Source organism: Pan paniscus, chromosome 11 (assembly GCF_029289425.2).
Source record: "Pan paniscus chromosome 11, NHGRI_mPanPan1-v2.0_pri, whole genome shotgun sequence".
Taxonomy (NCBI): domain Eukaryota; kingdom Metazoa; phylum Chordata; class Mammalia; order Primates; family Hominidae; genus Pan; species Pan paniscus.
Window position 1 is genome coordinate 89,433,319 of NC_073260.2, and position 19,439 is coordinate 89,452,757.

At 44.2% G+C, this 19,439-nt stretch overlaps 1 protein-coding gene across 1 annotated transcript; it reads left to right on the forward strand.

The window, feature by feature from the left end:
• Nucleotides 1–6,895: 6,895 nt before the first annotated feature.
• On the forward strand, nt 6,896–8,706 carry LOC129393097 (zinc finger protein 98-like). Its single transcript, XM_055092059.1, has 2 exons — nt 6,896–8,135; nt 8,705–8,706. Coding segments are annotated over exons 1-2 (525 nt in total). The 5' UTR covers nt 6,896–7,612.
• Nucleotides 8,707–19,439: the final 10,733 nt, after the last annotated feature.

Sequence of the window (19,439 nt, forward strand, 5' to 3'; positions counted from 1 at the left end):
TAGGGTTAAGTAAAAACCATCTAATAATTTATTATTTGTAGGGCATGACTCCCCAGACCCCTTACACAGGAATTTGAGCAAGATATAAAATCAGAATTTAGTCCTCACTAAGCTAGGTTTAAAATTATTGTTACATTAATGTTAGAAATGTCTTAGGAATTGCCAGCATACATTTTTGTTTGTGTCAGGCCTCTGAGCCCAAGCCTGCACCTATACATCCAGAAGACCTGAGGAAGCTGAAGAACCACGAAAGAAGTGAAAATGGCCAGTTCCTGCCTTAACTGATGACATTAGCTTGTGAAATTCCTTCTCCTGGACAATGAGTCTCAAAAGCTTCCCCACTGAGCACCTTGTGACCCCCACCCCTGCCGCAAGAGGACAACCCCCTTTGACTGTAATTTTCCACTACCTACCCAAATCCTATAAAATTGCCCCAACCCTAACTCCCTTTGCTAACTCTCTTTTCCGACTCACCCCGCCTGCACCCAGGTGATTAAAAAGCTTTATTGCTCACACAAAGCCTGTTTGGTGGTCTCTTCACACGGACGCACTTGACATTTGGTGCCGAAGACCCAGGACAGGGAGACTCCTTCGGAAGACAGGTCCCCTGTCCTCACCATCACTCCATGAGGAGATCCACCTAAGACCTCGGGTCCTCAGACCAGCCCAAGGAATACCTTACCAACTTCAAATCGGGTAAGCGGTCTTTTCACTCTCTTCTCTAGCCTCTCTTGCTACCCTTCAATCTCCCTGTCCTTCCAATTCCAGTTCATTTTCCTCTCTAGTAGAGACAAAGGAGACACATTTTATCTGTGGACCCAAAACACCAGCGCTGGTCATGGACTTGAGAAAACAGACTTCCCTTGGTGTTTGATCATTGCGGGGATGCCTGCCCTGATCATTCACCCACATGCCATTGGTGTCTGATCACCGTGGGGACGCCTGCCTTGGTCATTCACCTACATTCCCTTAGTGGCAAGTCAATTGCAGGGATGCCTGCTTTGGCCGCTCACCCACATTGCAGTCCAGGGCTGCTCACCACCACCCTACTTCTCCGTGTCTCTACCTTTCTATGGGCAACATTCCGCCCTCCATTCCCCCTTCTCCCTTAGCCTGTGTTCTCAAGAACTTAAAACCTCTTCAATTCGCACCTGACCTAAAAACCTAAATGCCTTATTTTCTTCTGCAATACCACTTTGCCCCAATACAAACTCAACAATGGTTCTAAATGGCCAGAAAACAGCACTTTCGATTTCTCCATCCTACAAGATCTAGATAGTTTTTGTTGTAAAATTAGGCAAATGGTCTGAGGTGCCTGACATCCAGGCATTCTTTTACACATCGGTCCCTCCCTAGTCTCTGCTCCCAGTGCGACTCGTCCCAAATCTTTCTTTCTCTCCTGTCTGTTCCTTCAGTCTCCACCCCAAGCTAAGTCCTTTAAATCCTCCTTTTCTACGGACCCATCTGACCTCTCCCCTCCTCTCCCCTCCTCCCAGGTGGCTCCTCGCCAGGCTGAGCCAGGTCCCAATTCTTCTTCAGCCTCTGTTCCCTGACCCTATAATCCTTCTATCACCTCCCCTTCTGACGCCCAGTCCGGCTCACAGTTTTGTTCCGCGACTAGCCCTCCCCCAACTGCCCAACAATTTCCTCTTAGAGGGGCGGCTGGAGCTGAAGTCATAGTCAAGGTTAATGCTCCTTTTTCTTAGCTGACCTCTCCCAAATCAGTTAGCATTTAGGCTGTTTTTCATCAGATATAAAAACCCAGCCCAGTTCATGGCCCGTTTGGCAAAATCCCTTAGACGCTTTATTGCCCTAGACCCAGAGGGTCCAGAAGGCCGTCTTATTCTCAATATGCATTTTATTACCCCATCCACTCCCGACATTAGAAAAAGCTCCAAAAATTATATTCCGGCCCTCAAACCCCACAACAGAACTTAATTAACCTCGCCTTCAAGGTGTACAATGATAGAAAAGAGTTGCAATTACTTGCCTCCACTGTGAGAGAAACCCCAGCCACATCTCCAGCACACAAGAACTTCCAAATGCCTAAACCGCAGAGGCCAGGCCTTACTATAGGACCTCCTCCCTCAGGATCTTGCTTCAAGTGTCGGAAATCTGGCCACGGGGCCAAGGAATGCCCACAGCCCGGGATTCCTCCTAAGCCGTGTCCCATCTGTGTGAGACCCCATTGGAAATCGGACTGTCCAACTTGCCCGGCAGCCACTCCCACAGCCCCTGGAACTCTGGCCCAAGGCTTTCTGACTGACTCCTTCCTAGATCTTCTTAGCTTAGCGGCTGAAGACTGAAACTGCCCGATTGCCTCGTAAGCCTCCTGGACCATCACAGACACTTTGGGTAACTCTTACAGTGAAGGGTAACTCTGTCCCCTTCTTAATCAATACAGAGGCTACCCACTCCACATTACCTTCTTTTCAAGGGGCTGTTTCCCATGCCTCCATAACTGTTGCAGGTATTGACGGCCAGGCTTCTAACCTCTTAAAACTTCCCAACTCTGGTGCCAACTTGGACAATATTCTTTCATGCACTCTTTAGTTATCCCCACCTGCCCAGCTCCCTTATTAGGTTGAGACGTTTTAACTAAATTATCTGCTTCCCTGACTATTCCTAGGCTACAGCCATACCTCATTGCTGCCCTTTTTCCCAGTTCAAAGCCTATTTTGCTTTCACTTGGACTGACCCTGACACCCATCAGACTCAGCAACTTACCTGGGCTGTACTGTGCAAGGCTTCATTGACAGCCCCCATTACTTCAGTCAAGCCATTTCTCATGATATGCTTTCTTTCCATCCATCTGCTTCTCACCTTATTGAACATTTTGACAACCTTCTACGTTATAGCCCCTCCTACACATCTTCCCAACAGGACACTCTCTTGCTCTTCCAACATCTGTTCACGAAAGGACATTGCACATTCCCCTCCAAAGCCCAAATTTCTTCCTCATTCATTACCTGTCTTGACATAATTCTTCATAAAAACACATGTGTTCTCCCTGCTGATCGTGTCCAGCTAATCTCCCAAACTCCAACCCCTTCTACAAAGCAACAACTCCTTTCCTTCCTAGGCATGGTTAGGTACTTTCGCCTTTGGATACCTAGTTTTACCATCCTGACTAAACCATTATATAAACTCACAAAAGAAAACCTAGCTGACCCCATAGATCCTAAATCCTTTCCCCACTCCTCTTTCCATTCCTTAAAAACAGCCCTAGAAGCTACTCCCACACTAGCTCTCCCTAACTCATCCCAACTCTTTTTCATTACACACAGCCGAAGTGCAGGGCTGTGTAGTTGGAATTCTTTTTTTTTTTTTTTTTTTTGAGACAGAGTCTCAGTGTCTCCCAGGGTGGTGTGCAATGGTGCAATCTTGGCTCACTGCAAGCTCCGCCCCCCGGGTTTATGCCATTCTCCTGCCTCAGCCTCCCAAGTAGCTGGGACTACAGGCACCCGCCACCACACCCAGCTAATTTTTTTTTTTTTTTTGTATTTTTAGTGGAGACAGGGTTTCACCATGTTCACCAGGATGGTCTCGATCTCCTGACTTCGTGATCCACCTGCCTCAGCCTTCCAAAGTACTGGGATTACAGGCGTGAGCCACCATACCTGGCCACGGTTGGAATTCTTACACAAGGACTGGCACCGCGCCCTGTAGCTCCTCTATCACTCCCAACTATTCTTCTTCTGAAAACCTGCTCTACCAGATTTCATAATTTTTATTTTACTCTGTGGAAAGTTCATTCTTCCTGCCTCACAAGCCCAGTCTATTCTCTCTTCCCTTCATGACCATTTCCATGTAGGATATAAGCTTCTGGTTCACCTCCTACAGCCCCTCATTTCCTTCCCATCATGGAAATCCATCCTTAAAACCATCACTTCTCAATGCTCTGCCTGCCATGCCACCAGCCCCTAAGGTTTTCTCAGGCCTCCTCCTTTTCCTACACATCAGGCTCGTGGATTTACTCCAACACAAGATTGGCAGATTGACTTTACTCATATGCCCTGTGTTCGTTGGACAGCCAGCCTGATCTCTCCTCTTCCTCCTAGAAGTTGCAAGTACTCTCCCCTACTTCCTTTAAACACACTTGCATTTCTGAAGAACAGTAATAACCCTTATGAGCCTAATACATCCCTTCATTCTATTAGGTCTATTCATCCTTACCCTACTTTTTGCAACAGGGCTTTATGCAGTCACCCCCGCTACTTGGACTGTACCCCAAAAACTTGTCATCCCTACTATCTTCTATCTAGTCATACTCCTATTCACCATTCTCAACTACTCATAAATGCCCTGCTCTTGTTTACACTGCTGGTTTACACTGTTTCTCCAAGCCATCACAGCTGATATCTCCTGGTGCTATCCCCAAACCACCACTCTTGACTCCCTCTTGGAGTTGTTAGATGATCTTTGCTGGCAGGGCACCCTCCAATACGTTCACCCTGATGAAGTTCTATTCTTTACTTTTATACTCACTCTTATTCTCATTCCTATTCTTATGCCACCCTCTACCTCTCCCCAGCTATCTCCACCACACTATCAATCTCACTGTCTCTCTCCTAGCCATTTCTAATCCTTCTTTAACAAACAATTGCTGGCTTTGCATTTCTCTTTCCTCTAAAACCACTGAGGCCTCGACTTACTCACTGCTGAAAAAGGAGGACTTTTCATATTTCTAAATGAAGAATGTTGTTTTTACCTAAATCAATCTGGCCTAGTACATGACAACATAAAAAAAAAAAAACAACCCTCAAGGATAGAGCCCAAAACTCACCAACCAAGCAAATAATCACGCTGAACCCCCTTGGGCACTCTCTAATTGGATGTCCTGGGTCCTCCCAATTGTTAGTCCTTTAATACCTGTTTTTCTCCTTCTCTTATTTGGACCTTGTGTCTTCCGTTTAATTTCTCAATTCATACCAAACCACATCCAGGCCATCACCAATCATTCTATACGACAAATGCTGATTCTAACAACCCCATGATATCACCCCTTACCCCAAAATCTTTCTTCAGTTTAATTTCTCCCACTCTAGGTTCCTACACCGCCCATAATCCCGCTCAAAGCAGCCCTGAGAAACATCGCCCATTTTCCCTCCATACCACCCCCAAAAATTTTCACCACCCTAACACTTCACCACTGTTTTGTTTTGTTTTACTTATTAATATAAAAAGACAGGAATGTCAGGCCTCTGAGCCCAAGCCTGCACCTGTACATCCAGATGGACTGAGGAAACTGCAGAACCACAAAAGAAGTGAAAATGGCCAGTTCCTGACTTAACTGATGACATTACCTTGTGAAATTCCTTCTCCTGGACAATGAGTCTCAGAAGTTCCCCACTGAGCACCTTGTGACCCCCACCCCTGCCCGCAAGAGAACAACCCCCTTTGAGTGTAATTTTCCACTACCTACCCAAATCCTATAAAACTGCCCCACCCCTAACTCCCTTTGCTGACTCTTTTTCTGACTCAGCCCACCTGCACCCAGGTGATTAAACAGCTTTTTTGCTCACACAAAGCCTGTCTGGTGATCTCTTCACACTGACACACTTGACAGTTTGCATTTATTAATCAAGGAATTTCAGACTTATCCCTGCCAAATACTGTAAGGTGTCAAAATTTGGCATAGGGTTTACAAAACTATAAACCTAGCCCAAAATGGAATAATCTTTGCTTCTGTGGCAAGGCACGGTGGCTCACACCTGCAATCACAGCACTTGGGGAGGCTGAGGTAGGTGGATCACCTGAGGTCAGGAGTTTGAGACTGGCCTTGCCAGTATAGCAAAACTCCATCTCTACTCAAAATACAAAAATTAGCCAGGCTTGGTAGCAGGTGCCTGTAATCCCAGCTACTTGGGAAGCTGAGGTAGGAGAATCTCTTGAACCCAGGAGGCAGATATTGCAGTCAGTTGAGATTGAGATTGAGCAGTGCTCGTAGAGCTGGAGCCCTGGCTCTGCAGCTGTGGTTTGGGCAGCTGCAGCAGACCAAGGAGCTCCCATCCCAACTCAGAAGGTCAGGACTTCCACCGGCTCCATGGAGTGTGTAGCCCCAGCCGTGCTTCCCTGCTGCAGCCAGCATGATGGCAGCAGCCACTGCCATCATTCCCCCCTCTGAAGAGGTATACCTAACTGCTGTTAGTATAGGGATGATGGCCACTCTTAACTGCTTCATGCTGAGAAGGGATGTTGTTTTGGGAAAATGACAGTTTTCTCTCTCAGAGGCCTATCTAAGCATCCCCAGTACAAAGGAGCCAATGTCCGAGTCTCCATTTTTATGACCATTTGGAGTTTGACGACCCATCCCTTGTTTCTTCTGAGCTGCAGTCTGAGGTCACTGGTTGGTTCACCCTACAATTGTTAAAAGCTACAAATAGCTCAAAAGAAAAACTTCCTTGATTATGAAAAACAGAACATAAGAATCAGCAGTGTTCCAAGCAAAAAGCAAAAGTCAAAAAAGATTAGTCTTCCATTAGTACAGTTCACCCAGTCAACTCCCGATCACAATCTCCAAAGTTACCAGAAACCTGCACTGAAGGGTTATAATCCATCCTTTAAAGAGGATCACACAAAACAATTGTCTATGACTGTCAAAATATCCTGGATAATTACAGTCAAAAACACAATTGACAAAAAAAAATTGGTCATCTCTGTGATTTATAATAATCTAACACAATAACCCTAATTATGATTGATAACACAAACTGAGACATCAGAACTCTAGAAATCCCATACAATAATGGAACATGCATTAACATTTTTCACTAAAATATAACCTGAAGATCAACCACCACCTTATTTCAACAATCCTATGTAACTAAACATGTCAAATAATCCTGTTTACCTCTCCTCTGGATGCTCCAGGAGCCCTCTGTTGCATCCAAAAGTCAGAGGTTAGGAGAGACAATTTTGAAGCTATAAAGGCTTAAAACACTTAATAGAAGTTCGGGTTGCCATAAGTCATCCATTTAAATGACTCAATTATTTTTTTAAAGCAAAAATCTTTACTCATCAAGTGTGAAGATGTAGTTTTCCAAACAATGTGTCCCTTGTCCTTTCCCTATTTTTTCGATAGTTTATTCATGAGGCAAACAGAAATCTTTTTCAAGAGAGAGAAAGCCAAATTTCAAATTTCACCCTTGCAATACTCTACTTTTTTTTTTTTTTTTTTTTTTTTTTTTGAGATGGGGTCTCACTCCGTCACCAGGCTGGAGTGCAATGGCCTGATCTCGGCTCACTGCAACCTCCACCTCCTAGGTTCAAGCAATTCTCCTACCTCAGCCTCCCTAGTAGCTGGGACTACAGGCGCTTGCCACCATGCCCAGCTAATTTTTGTATTTTTAGTAGAGAGGGGTTTCACCATGTTGTCCAGGATGGTCTCGATCTCTTGACCTCGTGATCCACCTGCCTCGGCCTCCCAAAGTGCTGGAATTACAGCCATGAGCCACTGTGCCTGGCCTACAAATTTTTGTTAAAGAGCACGTCAGTGAGTCTTCACTGTTCTGCATCCTCTGCTCCTAGAGGCCCATCCTCTGTGGCCCTGTGACCTGCAGGTATTGGGAGATCCACAGCTGAGACGCTAGGACCCCCTGGAAGCCTAGAAATGGGAGTGTTGACATTTAGGGATGTGGCCATAGAATTCTCTCTGGAGGAGTGGCATTGTCTGGACACTGCACAGCAGAATTTATATAGGAATGTGATGTTAGAGAACTACAGAAACCTGGTCTTCCTGGGTATTGCTGCCTCTAAGCCAGACCTGATCACCTGTCTGGAGCAAGGAAAAGAACCTTGGAATGTGAAGAGACATGAGATGGTAGCTGAACCCCCAGTTGTATGTTCTTATTTTGCCCAAGACCTTTGGCCAAACCAGGGCATAAAAAATTGTTTCCAAAAAGTGATACTGAGAAGATATAAAAAATGTGGACATGAAAATTTACAGTTAGGAAAATACCGTAAAAGCATGGATGAGTGTAAGGTGCATGAAGAATGTTGCAATGGACTTAACCAGTGTTCGAGAACTACCCAGAGCAAAATATTACAATGTGACAAATATGTGAAAGTCTTTCATAAATTTTCAAATTCAAACAGATATAAGATAAGACATACTGGAAAGAAATCTTTCAAATGTAAAGAATGCCAAAAGTCATTTTTCATGCTTTCACACTCAGCTCAACATAAAAGAATTCATAGTGGAGAGAAACCCTACAAATGTAAAGAATGTGGGAAAGCCTATAATGAGGCCTCAAACCTTTCTACACATAAAAAAATTCATACTGGAAAGAAACCCTACAAATGCGAAGATTGTGGAAAAGCCTTTAACTGGCTTTCACATCTTACTACACAAAAAATAATTCATACCGGAAAGAAACCCTACAAATGTGAGGACTGTGGCAAAGCTTTTAACCAATCTGCAAACCTTACTACACATAAGAGAATTCATACTGGAGAGAAACCCTACAAATGTGAAGAATGTGGCAAAGCTTTTAGCCAGTCCTCAACCCTCACTACACATAAGATAATTCATGCTGGAGAGAAACCCTACAAATGTGAAGAATGTGGCAAATCTTTTAACCAATCCTCCCTACTACACATAAGATAATTCATACTGGAGAGAAATTCTACAAATGTGAAGAACGTGGCAAGGCCTTTAGCCAGTTCTCACACCTTACTACACGTAAGAGAATTCATTCTGGAGAGAAACCCTACAAATGTGAAGAATGTGGCAAAGCTTTTAAACAATCCTCAACCCTTACTACACATAAGAGAATTCATTCTGGAGAGAAATTCTACAAATATGAAGTATGTAGCAAAGCCTTTAGCTGGTTCTCACACCTTACTACACATAAGAGAATTCATACTGGAGAGAAGCCCTACAAATGTGAAGAATGTGGCAAAGCTTTTAACCTATCCTCACACCTTACTACACCTAAGATAATTCATACTGGAGAGAAACCCTACAAATGTGAAGAATGTGGCAAAGCTTTTAACCAGTCCTCAACTCTTTCTAAACACAAGGTTATTCATACTGGAGAGAAACCCTACAAATGTGGAGAATGTGGCAAAGCCTTTAACCAGTCCTCACACCTTACTACACATAAGATAATTCATACTGGTGAGAAACCCTACAAGTGCGAAGAATGTGGCAAAGCCTTTAACAACTCCTCTATTCTTAACAGACATAAGATGATTCATACTGGAGAGAAACTCTACAAACTTGAAAGTTGTAACAATGCTTGTGACAACATCTCAAACATTTCCAAACATAAAAGAAATTGTGCTGGTGAGAAAACATAGAAATATGAATAATGTGACAAAGCCTTTAAATGGTTATCACACTTGCTTGTAGGTAAGGTAATTCATACTGGAGAAAACTTCTACAAGTGTGAACAGTGTGGCAAGACTTAAACAATGCTCACACCTTATTGCACAGGAAACCCTTTATACTTGAGAACAAATGTACAAATATAAAGAAAGTAAAAAAGTGATTAATATCTGTGCACATCTTATTCAACATCAGAGAGTTTATACTTAATAGCATTAAAAGTGCAATTACTGTCAAAAGACTCTTGAGAAAATGTAAGCCTTTAAAGTGCTGAAGAGGATTTATTTTGAAGACAAACATTACAAATATAAAGAGAGTTTTAGTAACTTTACTTGTAACACAGATCTTGTTGTATTCATTTTGTATTAGAGGCAAACCCTGAAGCAATTACTCAAACTTTGTTCAACATCAGAGAATTTATATCGAAGAAAAACCCGGTAAATGTAATAAATTTAGAAAAAAACATTTATTCAAAAACTACAGGTTAGAAAACTCCAGAGAGTTCATAGTAAAATATATTTTTGCAGATGCAGTAAATAGGAAAAAAAATTTAATCCAAAACTAAGTCTATGTAAATATCAGAGAATTTACATTAGAAATATATAAGGCACTGACACTTCAGATTTTACACTAAATCAGAGTTCTGAGTTTAGAAAATAATCCAAAACCAAAATTGGTAGAAAAATTATTTGTATATAGCTTTAAAAGAGTAGAAGATTTTTTGGAGAGTTATAATTACATTACAAGTATACTTTTTTTGGAAAGCTTACAGATTTTTTAAAAAGTAATGTAATTAACTCTCAAATTACTTCATGTAAATAATGTCATTAACTCAAATTACTTCATGCTAAATAAATTAATTAATTTCATTTTTTTTTTTCTTTTAAGACAGAGCCCCACTCTGTCGCCCAGTCTGGAGTGCAGTGGCGCTTTCTCGGCTCACTGCAACCTCCGTCTCCAGCGTTCAAGTGATTCTCCTGCCTCGGCCTCCTGAGTAGCTGGGATTACAGGCACACACCACCACACCCAGCTAAGTTTTATATTTTTAGTAGAGCTGGGGTTTTGCCATGTTGGCCAGGCTGGTCTCAAACTCGTGACCTCAGGTGATCCACCCAGCTTGGCTTCCCAAAATCCTGGGATTATAGGTGTTAGCCACTGGGCCCAGCCCATGCTGTTTCTCTATTCCTATTATATTCATCTGTGAAAGCGTATGACCAATTGTTGCTGCATCAAAGATATGAGAGGTTTTTTTTTTTAGGTGAGCATTTATGACCTCTTCTATGAAAGAGTAAGGACATTAAAATGTAAGATGCATGATGAAAATCTTAAGTAAAGAGGTTCTTTGTGGTTCACTTATAGTATTGAGTGATGCATGAGGTAGGTGTTCAGAGTAATATTCTGCATTATATTGAGACAAATATTTTTAGTTTTAGTTAAAATTAAAATAAGATATTATTTTACTAATTGTACTTTTATGAAATAAAATGCAATACATGTTAAAAATTTTATATTATGTGTGAAAATTTCTTAATTCAACATTTTTAACATGTTAAATATTGTGCATTCAATCAAGTCACTTTATTCCACTTAATTTAACCTAGTCCACCTTACTTAAGGGTGTAGGTAAAAGATGGTAACAGTACACTATTTGGTAAAATAATGGACTAACGTCTCTAGTAATCTTTTTTGCCAGTGGCTTTAAACTGCAAATAAGTTAAGGAATATTGTTTCTGTAGGTAAAATTTTTATTTTTTTCCCATTTAAATTTACTTTTGTTAATGTTTTTTTGTGGGCACATAATATTTATGTTATATATGGCATATTCTGATAGAGAGGCATACAATATATAATTTATACTAATAATCACATTAGGATAAATGACGTATCCATCACCTCTAGAATTTATTTTTTGTATAATGAACAATTCAGTTCTACAGTTTTAGATAATTTCAAATGTATAATTAAATTGTTATTGACTACAGGTTTATTTTTATAATAATAAAAATTATATTCAAGTATAAACAAAATTTACACATTTTTGAGTCCTGAATAAATACTTTTAAAAATAAATGAATAAATAAGTAAATAAATAATAAAGAGCATGTCAGTGCTTCAAGAAAACCATGTGCTTTTATTCCAGTGTTCAATTTATGGAGAAACCAAATAATACCCCTTTGAATTTAGTCAATGTGTTCACATACAAGATTCCTTTTACAAGATTAATTTTTATAAACCTTCTATAACTTGTTTGAACTTTTAGCTTTATCTTATCTAACTTAAACAATTCTTTAACCCTTTAAACTAGGCAAAAATTTACATTCCCATGCCTTCTTATATTTTTTTACTAAAGACACATTTTACTTTGCTTATGCCTTGCATGCAAATCTATTTTCAGTAGTCTCCATTACATATTATAATGGTAGACAAATATAAAATCTAGAAAAAATGTATGCTGACAATTTTGAAGGACTTCTCTAATTTATGAGCCCTCTTTTACTTATATGCTTATAAGTGTACATACAAATAAACACACCTAGACCTGTATTTACACACACAAACTAAGATCCAATAGCTTAGTTTGGATCCATGGAACCCTAGCCATGAGATAGCAATACAAGCTCACAAGTTTTACTTTGTTTGCCCTAGTAGATAATCCAATGAAGGCTGTGAACCAAAATTTCGGGTAAAGCAGTTTCCATGGTAATTTGATGTAAAGGCCAAACCTCCCCAGACTCCAAAGAATACTTGGACCAAAGAGCACCAAAGGAGAACATCACACATTAACCAGGTCCCCTGCTTAGAACAACAGCACAAAAGCCTGTATACATGTAATGCCATCCCACTTTCCCATTCAACAGTAACCTTCAGATTCCATACAATACTGGGGGCCAAGCAGTATTGCAACTGTGAGAGAAAAGTCTAAGGAGGGTTCAGTACTAGACCTCAGAATATTTGCCAAGGGCATCCTCTTTGGAGAGGGCGATGTCTGGAGGATCCCCTGGGGCGTCCCCCTTTGGGATCCAATCTTGGAGTGTCAGATATCTCTGACCTTAGGTGGGCACTGGTGCCACTTTATGTTTTCCCCCCAAAGGCAATGGCCTAACTATGAGTCTTACAAGGCCACACTTTCCCATGCTTTCCATTCCACTAGAGTGATAGCCATGAACTAAAAGGCATTACAGCTTTACTATTCTTTCAAAATATTTGATCTAAGTGCTATTTTTCTTTCTTTTTTTATTTTTTGAAACAGAGTCTCACTCTGTCACCCAGGGTGGAGTGCAGTGGCACAGTCTCGGCTCACTGCAACCTCTGCCTCCTGGATTCAAGTGATTCTTGTGTCTCAGCCTCCCAAGTAGCTGGGGCTACAGGCACAAGCTACCACACCTAGCTAATTTTTTGTATCTTTAGTAGAGACGGGGTTTCACCATGTTGGCCAGGCTGGTCTCAAACTCCTGACCTCAGGTGATTCACTCACCTCAGCCTCCCAAAGTGTTGGGATTATAGGCATGAGCCACTGTACCAAGCCTAAGCACTATTTTTCTTTTTTCTTTTTCTTTTTTTTTTTTTTGAGATGGAGTCTCACTTTGTCACCCAAGCTGGAGTGCAGTGGCATGATCTTGGCTCACTGCAACCTCTGCCTCCTGGGTTCAAGTGATTCTCATGCCTCAGCCTCCCATGTAGCTGGGACTACAGGTGCGAGCCACCACACCCAGCTAATTTTTTGTATTTTTAGTAGAGACAGGGTTTCACCACATTGGCCAGGCTGGTCTCAAACTCCTGACCTCAAGTGATCTGCCCGCCTCAGCCTCCCAAAGTGCTGGGATTACAGGCATGAACCATCGTGCCCAACAGTGCTATTTTTCTTTAAGCCAATCAGTTAGAGCTCTTTTATATAAACATCACACATGACATATATATATCTACACAAACGGAGATCCAGTAGTTGTAAGATTTTTCATGCACCAATCTGTTTTGTTTTGTTTTGTTTTGTTTTGTTTTGTTTGAGATGGAGTCTCGCTCTGTCACCCAGGTCGGAGCGCAGTGGCATGATCTCAGCTCACTGCAAGCTCCGCCTCCCAGGTTCACGCCATTCTTCTGCATCAGCCTCCCAAGTAGCTGGGACTACAGGCACCCACCACCATGCCCGGCTAATTTTTTTGTATTTTTAGTAGAGACGGGGTTTCACCATGTTAGCCAGGATGGTCTTGATCTCCTGACCTCATGATCCACCCACCACGGCCTCCAAAAGTGCTGGGATTACAGGTGTAAGCCACTGCGGCCGGCCTCATGTGCCAATCTCTTAATTGCATTGCTGGCCCTGGGGTGGAGCCCTTCAAGAACCAGGGCCAGGAAAACATAGTTTCTGTGGTCTAATAAGTAGGCATAGCTGGAAGATTAAAAAAAAAATTGAGAGGGATCCATCTACCTCTAATCTCTGAGGCTCTATCAGGAAAACAGAGGTTTTTCCCAAAAACAGGTCAGTGGCACCTCCTCCATTTTCCCAAGGAGTCCTAGGCCATCTGAGGTTAAGTTGGGGCCCCTCATGTTGCACATAAAGAGTGGCAAGACACAAATGGAGAATTCAGTTGACTGAGAAGAAAAAACCTTTTCCCGAAAACAAGATCCACGAAGGGAAAAGATATAAAGGCCTTTTACATATACCTATAGCTTGGATATCCATGGACATCTACTTTTAATTAAGCTGACTTTTAATTAAGCTGACTTAACTAACACTCCTTTCTTAAGAAGTCCTAAGTCTCTTATTACCCAACTTCAGCCATGCCACAAAGGCCAACACTTCTGGCTTTTGAACTCATGGAGGGGTAGAGAATATAGTGATTTTTATCATTCCTGCAACCAGTTTGCACACAGAGAAGCCAGAAGTCCAACTGGTAAGAATTTTTACCCTTTTGCTGGCATTCAGACTTCTGGGTTCCCTTCCCCCAAGCCATGGAGCCCTACTGACTCTAAAGTCCTGTTCAGTGATTTAGGATGTGCCTACGGAGTGCAGGCTGAAAATGATTGGTTGGTTACCCATCTGGAAAGAAGGGAAAAAGGCATCCTTTGTTCCTCTCTCTTCCCAGTGAATACCCGGGGTACGTGACACAGAGCAGAAAAGGCATTCCTCTTTCTTTTTTCAAGCTTATATACCTGAGTCCTGGCAACCTGTTCAAGTCCCAACCATGGGTGCAAGTGTGACCTTCATCCATGAAGCGGGAGGCATAGCCGACAGGAATATTCACACTCACCTGAGCAGAGCCTAAGCCTTCCACTGTCAGTAACCTTTGAGTTCCCTGGACCTTATCTATGCCATGGATGTGAGCATGAACTCCATCCATGAAACAGGAGGACCTAATTAGCAGGAATTAGTCATACTCACCTGCACTGTGCCCCTCAACTCCCACTGTCATCTACCTCAGGTCTAGTATTCCATTCCAGGGTTTCAAACTGAAGCTTGGGACAAAAAGGTGCCAAAAAAGGAGGGTGGATGAATCCTTTAAATTAGTCCCAGATGGTCCTCACCAAATTGCAGCTAGCAACTGCCAGGAGCTGCTCCTCCGTTGCCTGCCTATCAACAGCAGGTGAAGCTGTGGGGCCAGGTCCTCCTGAAACAAGGGAGATAAAGGGAGTCCCAGGAATTGGGGACCTAGCCTAAGAAGGCGACAATTAAGAGGCTGGGCTTTTCCTGAGATGACCCTCACAGTCATGCTAACAGAGGAGGGGGTCTATATTGGAGAAGGGGCCTAGATTGGAGAAGGGGCCTAGATTGGAGAAGAGACCTGAACGGCCCACTCAAATCCAGGAGGAAGCCCATCCTCCTTCTCTCAATCCCCTAAATCACCCGAGGCTCCAGGATGGCAATAGCAGTCTGAATCACCAAAGTCAGGGAAAGGAACCCTGGGACCCATCAGCCCTACTGTACCATTTGGGAGACCGGCCCTGGACCTGGCAGCCCATGTCTCAGGGACAGCTAGCCCTCCAATGGTTTGCATTTACAGCAGCCAACAGGTACAGCTTAGGAATTCTGAGGTTTGTGCAAGGTGGCTATTAGAGCCTTTGCCTTTTTCTTGTGTCTCCTTGCTCTCGGGCTTCCTGATCTCTGTTGTAAAAGACCAAGGTGGCCACTTTCAGGAGGTCCTCTAAAGTATTGCCCGGTCTTATGGACTTTTCTGCAGTTTCCTCCTGATATCAGGGGCTGCCTAAGTAATAAACTCAACCCCTAGGACCAGCTGTCACCCTATTGAATCAAGAGATAGGTGTGTTTTACCAAGACCCCTCTTAGCCTTTCTAGGGAGGCAGTGGGACTCCCACCCAATTCTTGATCTACCATGGATAGTCCACTGCAATTGAAAGGCCTAGGCCCATTCCCAGGCAAGCCCACAAGTATGCACGCCTGAAAGAGTTTCTTCCTCCATTCTCCCATTTCATCATTGGGGTCCCATTTGGGGTCCTCCAATGTTAGTGCTATTCTTCCAACTAGATAAGGCTCCTCCCCTTCCCTGGCCCTATGCAAGATGTAAAGCTCATTCCCAAAATTTTTTGCCACTTGCCAAGAATGGCCTGCTTTTCAGCATTGGTCAGGGTTTGATTGAAAAGTAACATGGTGATCCTTCCAGGAGAGCTCAAATACTTGGGTTAAGCTCTGGAAGGCCTATATATATCCTTAAGGGCCATCTGAAAACCTGCCAAGATCCCCCTTAATTTGCAATAAGCCCTGAAGAGAAAGGGGGACTTGGATCTTAATGGGGCCATATTCACCAGGCATCTGTTGTAGGGGCAGTTGAGACTGGGACCTGCCTAAAACCAAGATTCCTAGGCTGGGATAAGCTTGAGAGAAGGAGTGGAGGGGATTGATTCCCCTGCTGGTGGTAACTTTGGGGTTTTCTTCCCCAGTTCTCTGGGATTACCCCTTGCAGTCTCTCCTAAGATGGCCACTAGGAGGGCTGAATCAATGCTACAATGTTGGCAATGGTCTGCAAAGGAAAGAAGTCCTGCACATAAGGGACCTTGGACCATTTGCCCTCATGTTTACAGAAAAGCTTCCTTCCTAAGGCAATGGTTCTTTTCTGTGCCTCAAGGTGCTAAGTTGGCAACCAAGTAAATTACAAGAACATTTTCACCACAAATTTACTTACAGATACGAAGGCACACTTTGCTTCATCTGTGCTACTCTAAACCTTCCACTTTATACTTTTGATGACTAAGCAAAATGCTCATTCTGCCCAGTAATATTTCTGGTTTGCAACATTTTTAACATTTAACATTGTGTATAAGAGAGGAAACCCCAAAGAAAGAAAGAATGATAGGAAAGACTGGAGGTCCTAGTGCCAACACCCTAATGGGTGGTCAGGGACTGGAGTCAGTCCAGGGGCATTTGGATAACACCGAGGTGTAACCTCAGCCAGATACCCTCAGTTACCCCACGGCCTCCTTCTGGTCCCACGCAACAGCTAGACCTCTGTGAAGGGAAACTATGTTGGAATGAAAGCCAACATTCCCACAACCGAGGGTGAATGGGGATTGACACTGTCCTCCCCAGTAAGCCTGTCCTCCACCAGCCACACTAGTCACTTTTAACTGGCTAGCAGAGTCCCGGTATTTTTCTTTCATTTTGACTATTGTGGAGTTTAGAGACTCCGAAAAAAAGAACAGGAAGATTTGCTTTTTTTCACCCTTTTGCAGACCCCAGACAGCCCCCAAAATTTTACAGAATCTCTAGGGTGTCAATTCTTCTGGCTGGAAACCTCTTTGGCTGTGGTGTCTTTGCCTGAGTTCTTGTCCTGCATACAGAAAGAATGAGGTACACAGATAAGTGAAGGGTGAAGAAGAAGAGTTTTATTTAGTGTTGGAACAGCTCAGAGAAGTGAGTAGCTCCTCTCTATAGGCAGGTCGTCCTGACAACTGTTCAGCTCTCAGCAGAGGTGAGGCCCTGGAACAGGTGTCTCCTCTTTGCAGGCAAGTCATTTGGATGTCTCTCAGTCTCTGAAGTTCTCAGCAGAGACAGTAGCTCCTCACTGCAGCAGGTCCTCCCATCCTATTGTCTCTCTGCCCTCTTTGTCCTCTGGCAGTCCTCTGCCCTGCTCTGTCTGAGCCCAGGGCTTTTATGGATCTCAGAGAGGAGGAAATGCCTGCCAATTGGTCCATAGGTGACCATGAGCAGCCACGGGTGGCCCAGAAATGGCACCACGTGCATCCACTCTGGTCTGCGGGACTGGCGGCACGGCCCCGTTTTCGGGTCCTCCCTGGTCTGAAGGTAGGGCCTTACTGGGGACCCATCCCCTTCCACTCAGGAATCAATCTGCTTCCCACTGCCATTCATGGTCCCAGGGCTCGACCCCAACCCCCTCTCCAAGATGGGAGCAGGAGCCAGGAGGGGAGAGAGGCCAGGAAATGGGAGCAGAAACCCCTGAACCCACAAGGATGGGGGTCCTTCCTGGGGCCCCCGAGGATGCAGACTACAGAGACACCCAGGTCCTCTGCCTGGGCGGGCAGCAACACCCACACCAGGAGCTCCTGCCCCGCCAACCTGGAAGGGGCGGGGCTCCCACTAGTCGCCAGCTCCTGCCTGCTTCCTGGAACAGGAGGCCCAGGTCTGCAGCCCCGGGTGCAATGGCTACAGCTGCACCAGGTAGGGCAGATCCTGCCTGTTCCCGCCTCCCGCAAGAGCACAGGGAGGCTCGGATCCACAGCTGCAGTTTGGGTGGCTGTAGCCCCGCCCAGAAGGGCATGGCTCCTGCCTGCTCCATAGAACAGGAGGCCTGGCTCTGCAGCTGTGGTTTGGGCGGCTACAGCAGATCAGGGAGATCCCATTCCAACTCAGAAGGGGCAGGGTGGCTGGGCGCAGTGGCTCACGCCTGTAATCCCAGCACTTTGGAAGGCCGAGGCAGATGGATCACGAGGTCAGGAGATCGAGACCATCCTGGCTAACACAGTGAAACCCCGTCTCTACTAAAAATACAAAAAATTAGCTGGGCGTGGTGGCATGCACCTGTAGTCCCAGCTACTCAGGAGGATGAGGCGGGAAAATCGCTTGAGCCCGGGAGGCGGAGGTTGCAGTGAGCTGAGATCAGGCCACTGCACTCCAGCCTTGGCGACAAAGGGAGACTCTGTCTCAAAAAAAAAAAAAAAGAAGAGGCAGGGCTCCCTCTGTGGCTCCACAGTGTGCAGCCCCAGCCGCTGCACTTCCCTGCTGCAGCCAGCATGATGGCACCAGCCACTGCCATCACCTGCTACCAAGGATGGTGAGGCAGGAGGATGCTTGAGCCCAGGAAGTTGAGAATACAGTGAACTGTGATCATGCCACTGCACTCCAGCCTGGGTGACAGAGCAAGACCCTGTCTCAAAAAAAAAAAAAAAAAAAAAAAAAAAAAAAAAATGCTGCTCTGTCTATGGAGTAGCCATTCTTTAATTCCTTTACTTTCTTAATAAACTTGCTTTCACTTTGCACTGCATACTTGCCCTGAACTCTTTCTTGCGAGAGATCCAAGAACCCTCTCTTGCTCTCTTGGGGTCTGGATCAGAACCCCTTTCCTGTAACATATTTCTGGTGACCACAGAGGGGACTATAGTGCAGAAACCCTGACCCAACGGCTACCTTTGAGTAAGTGTTGGCGTCCTGTGACAGCTTTCTCATGAACCACAAAAGGGACAATATTGAGGAGACCCCTGATCCAAAGGAAATAGACTGCAACACTGATTGGACGACTTTGGGTAAGTGGTGGGGTACCAGGGTAAAGAATAGGTTTGAGTTAGAGGCTCAACTTAGAGGAGTTAGGGTCTCTTCTAGGACAGAGTGAGTTAGAGGATCCTCTTAATAAAAGGCAAGGATGCTTGACCAACCTCGGGTTAGAAGCCCGACTTAGGAGAGTTAGAGTCCCTTCTAAGATTTAAGGGGTTAGAGGCCCCTCTCGGTAAAGTCCCTCTTAGCACTATGGGATGTTAACTGCTATTCTCTTCGGATTAATCTGCCTTGCACTTTTTGCTGATGGCTGTAGGTGACAGAGTTAGGCATGTACAGGATTGTGGGACATGTGGAGCTTTTTCCTCTCCTTCACAACAGCAGCCACAGCCACCTGAACTTTTCAGTGTTGCTGCAGTGGGTGGGTCT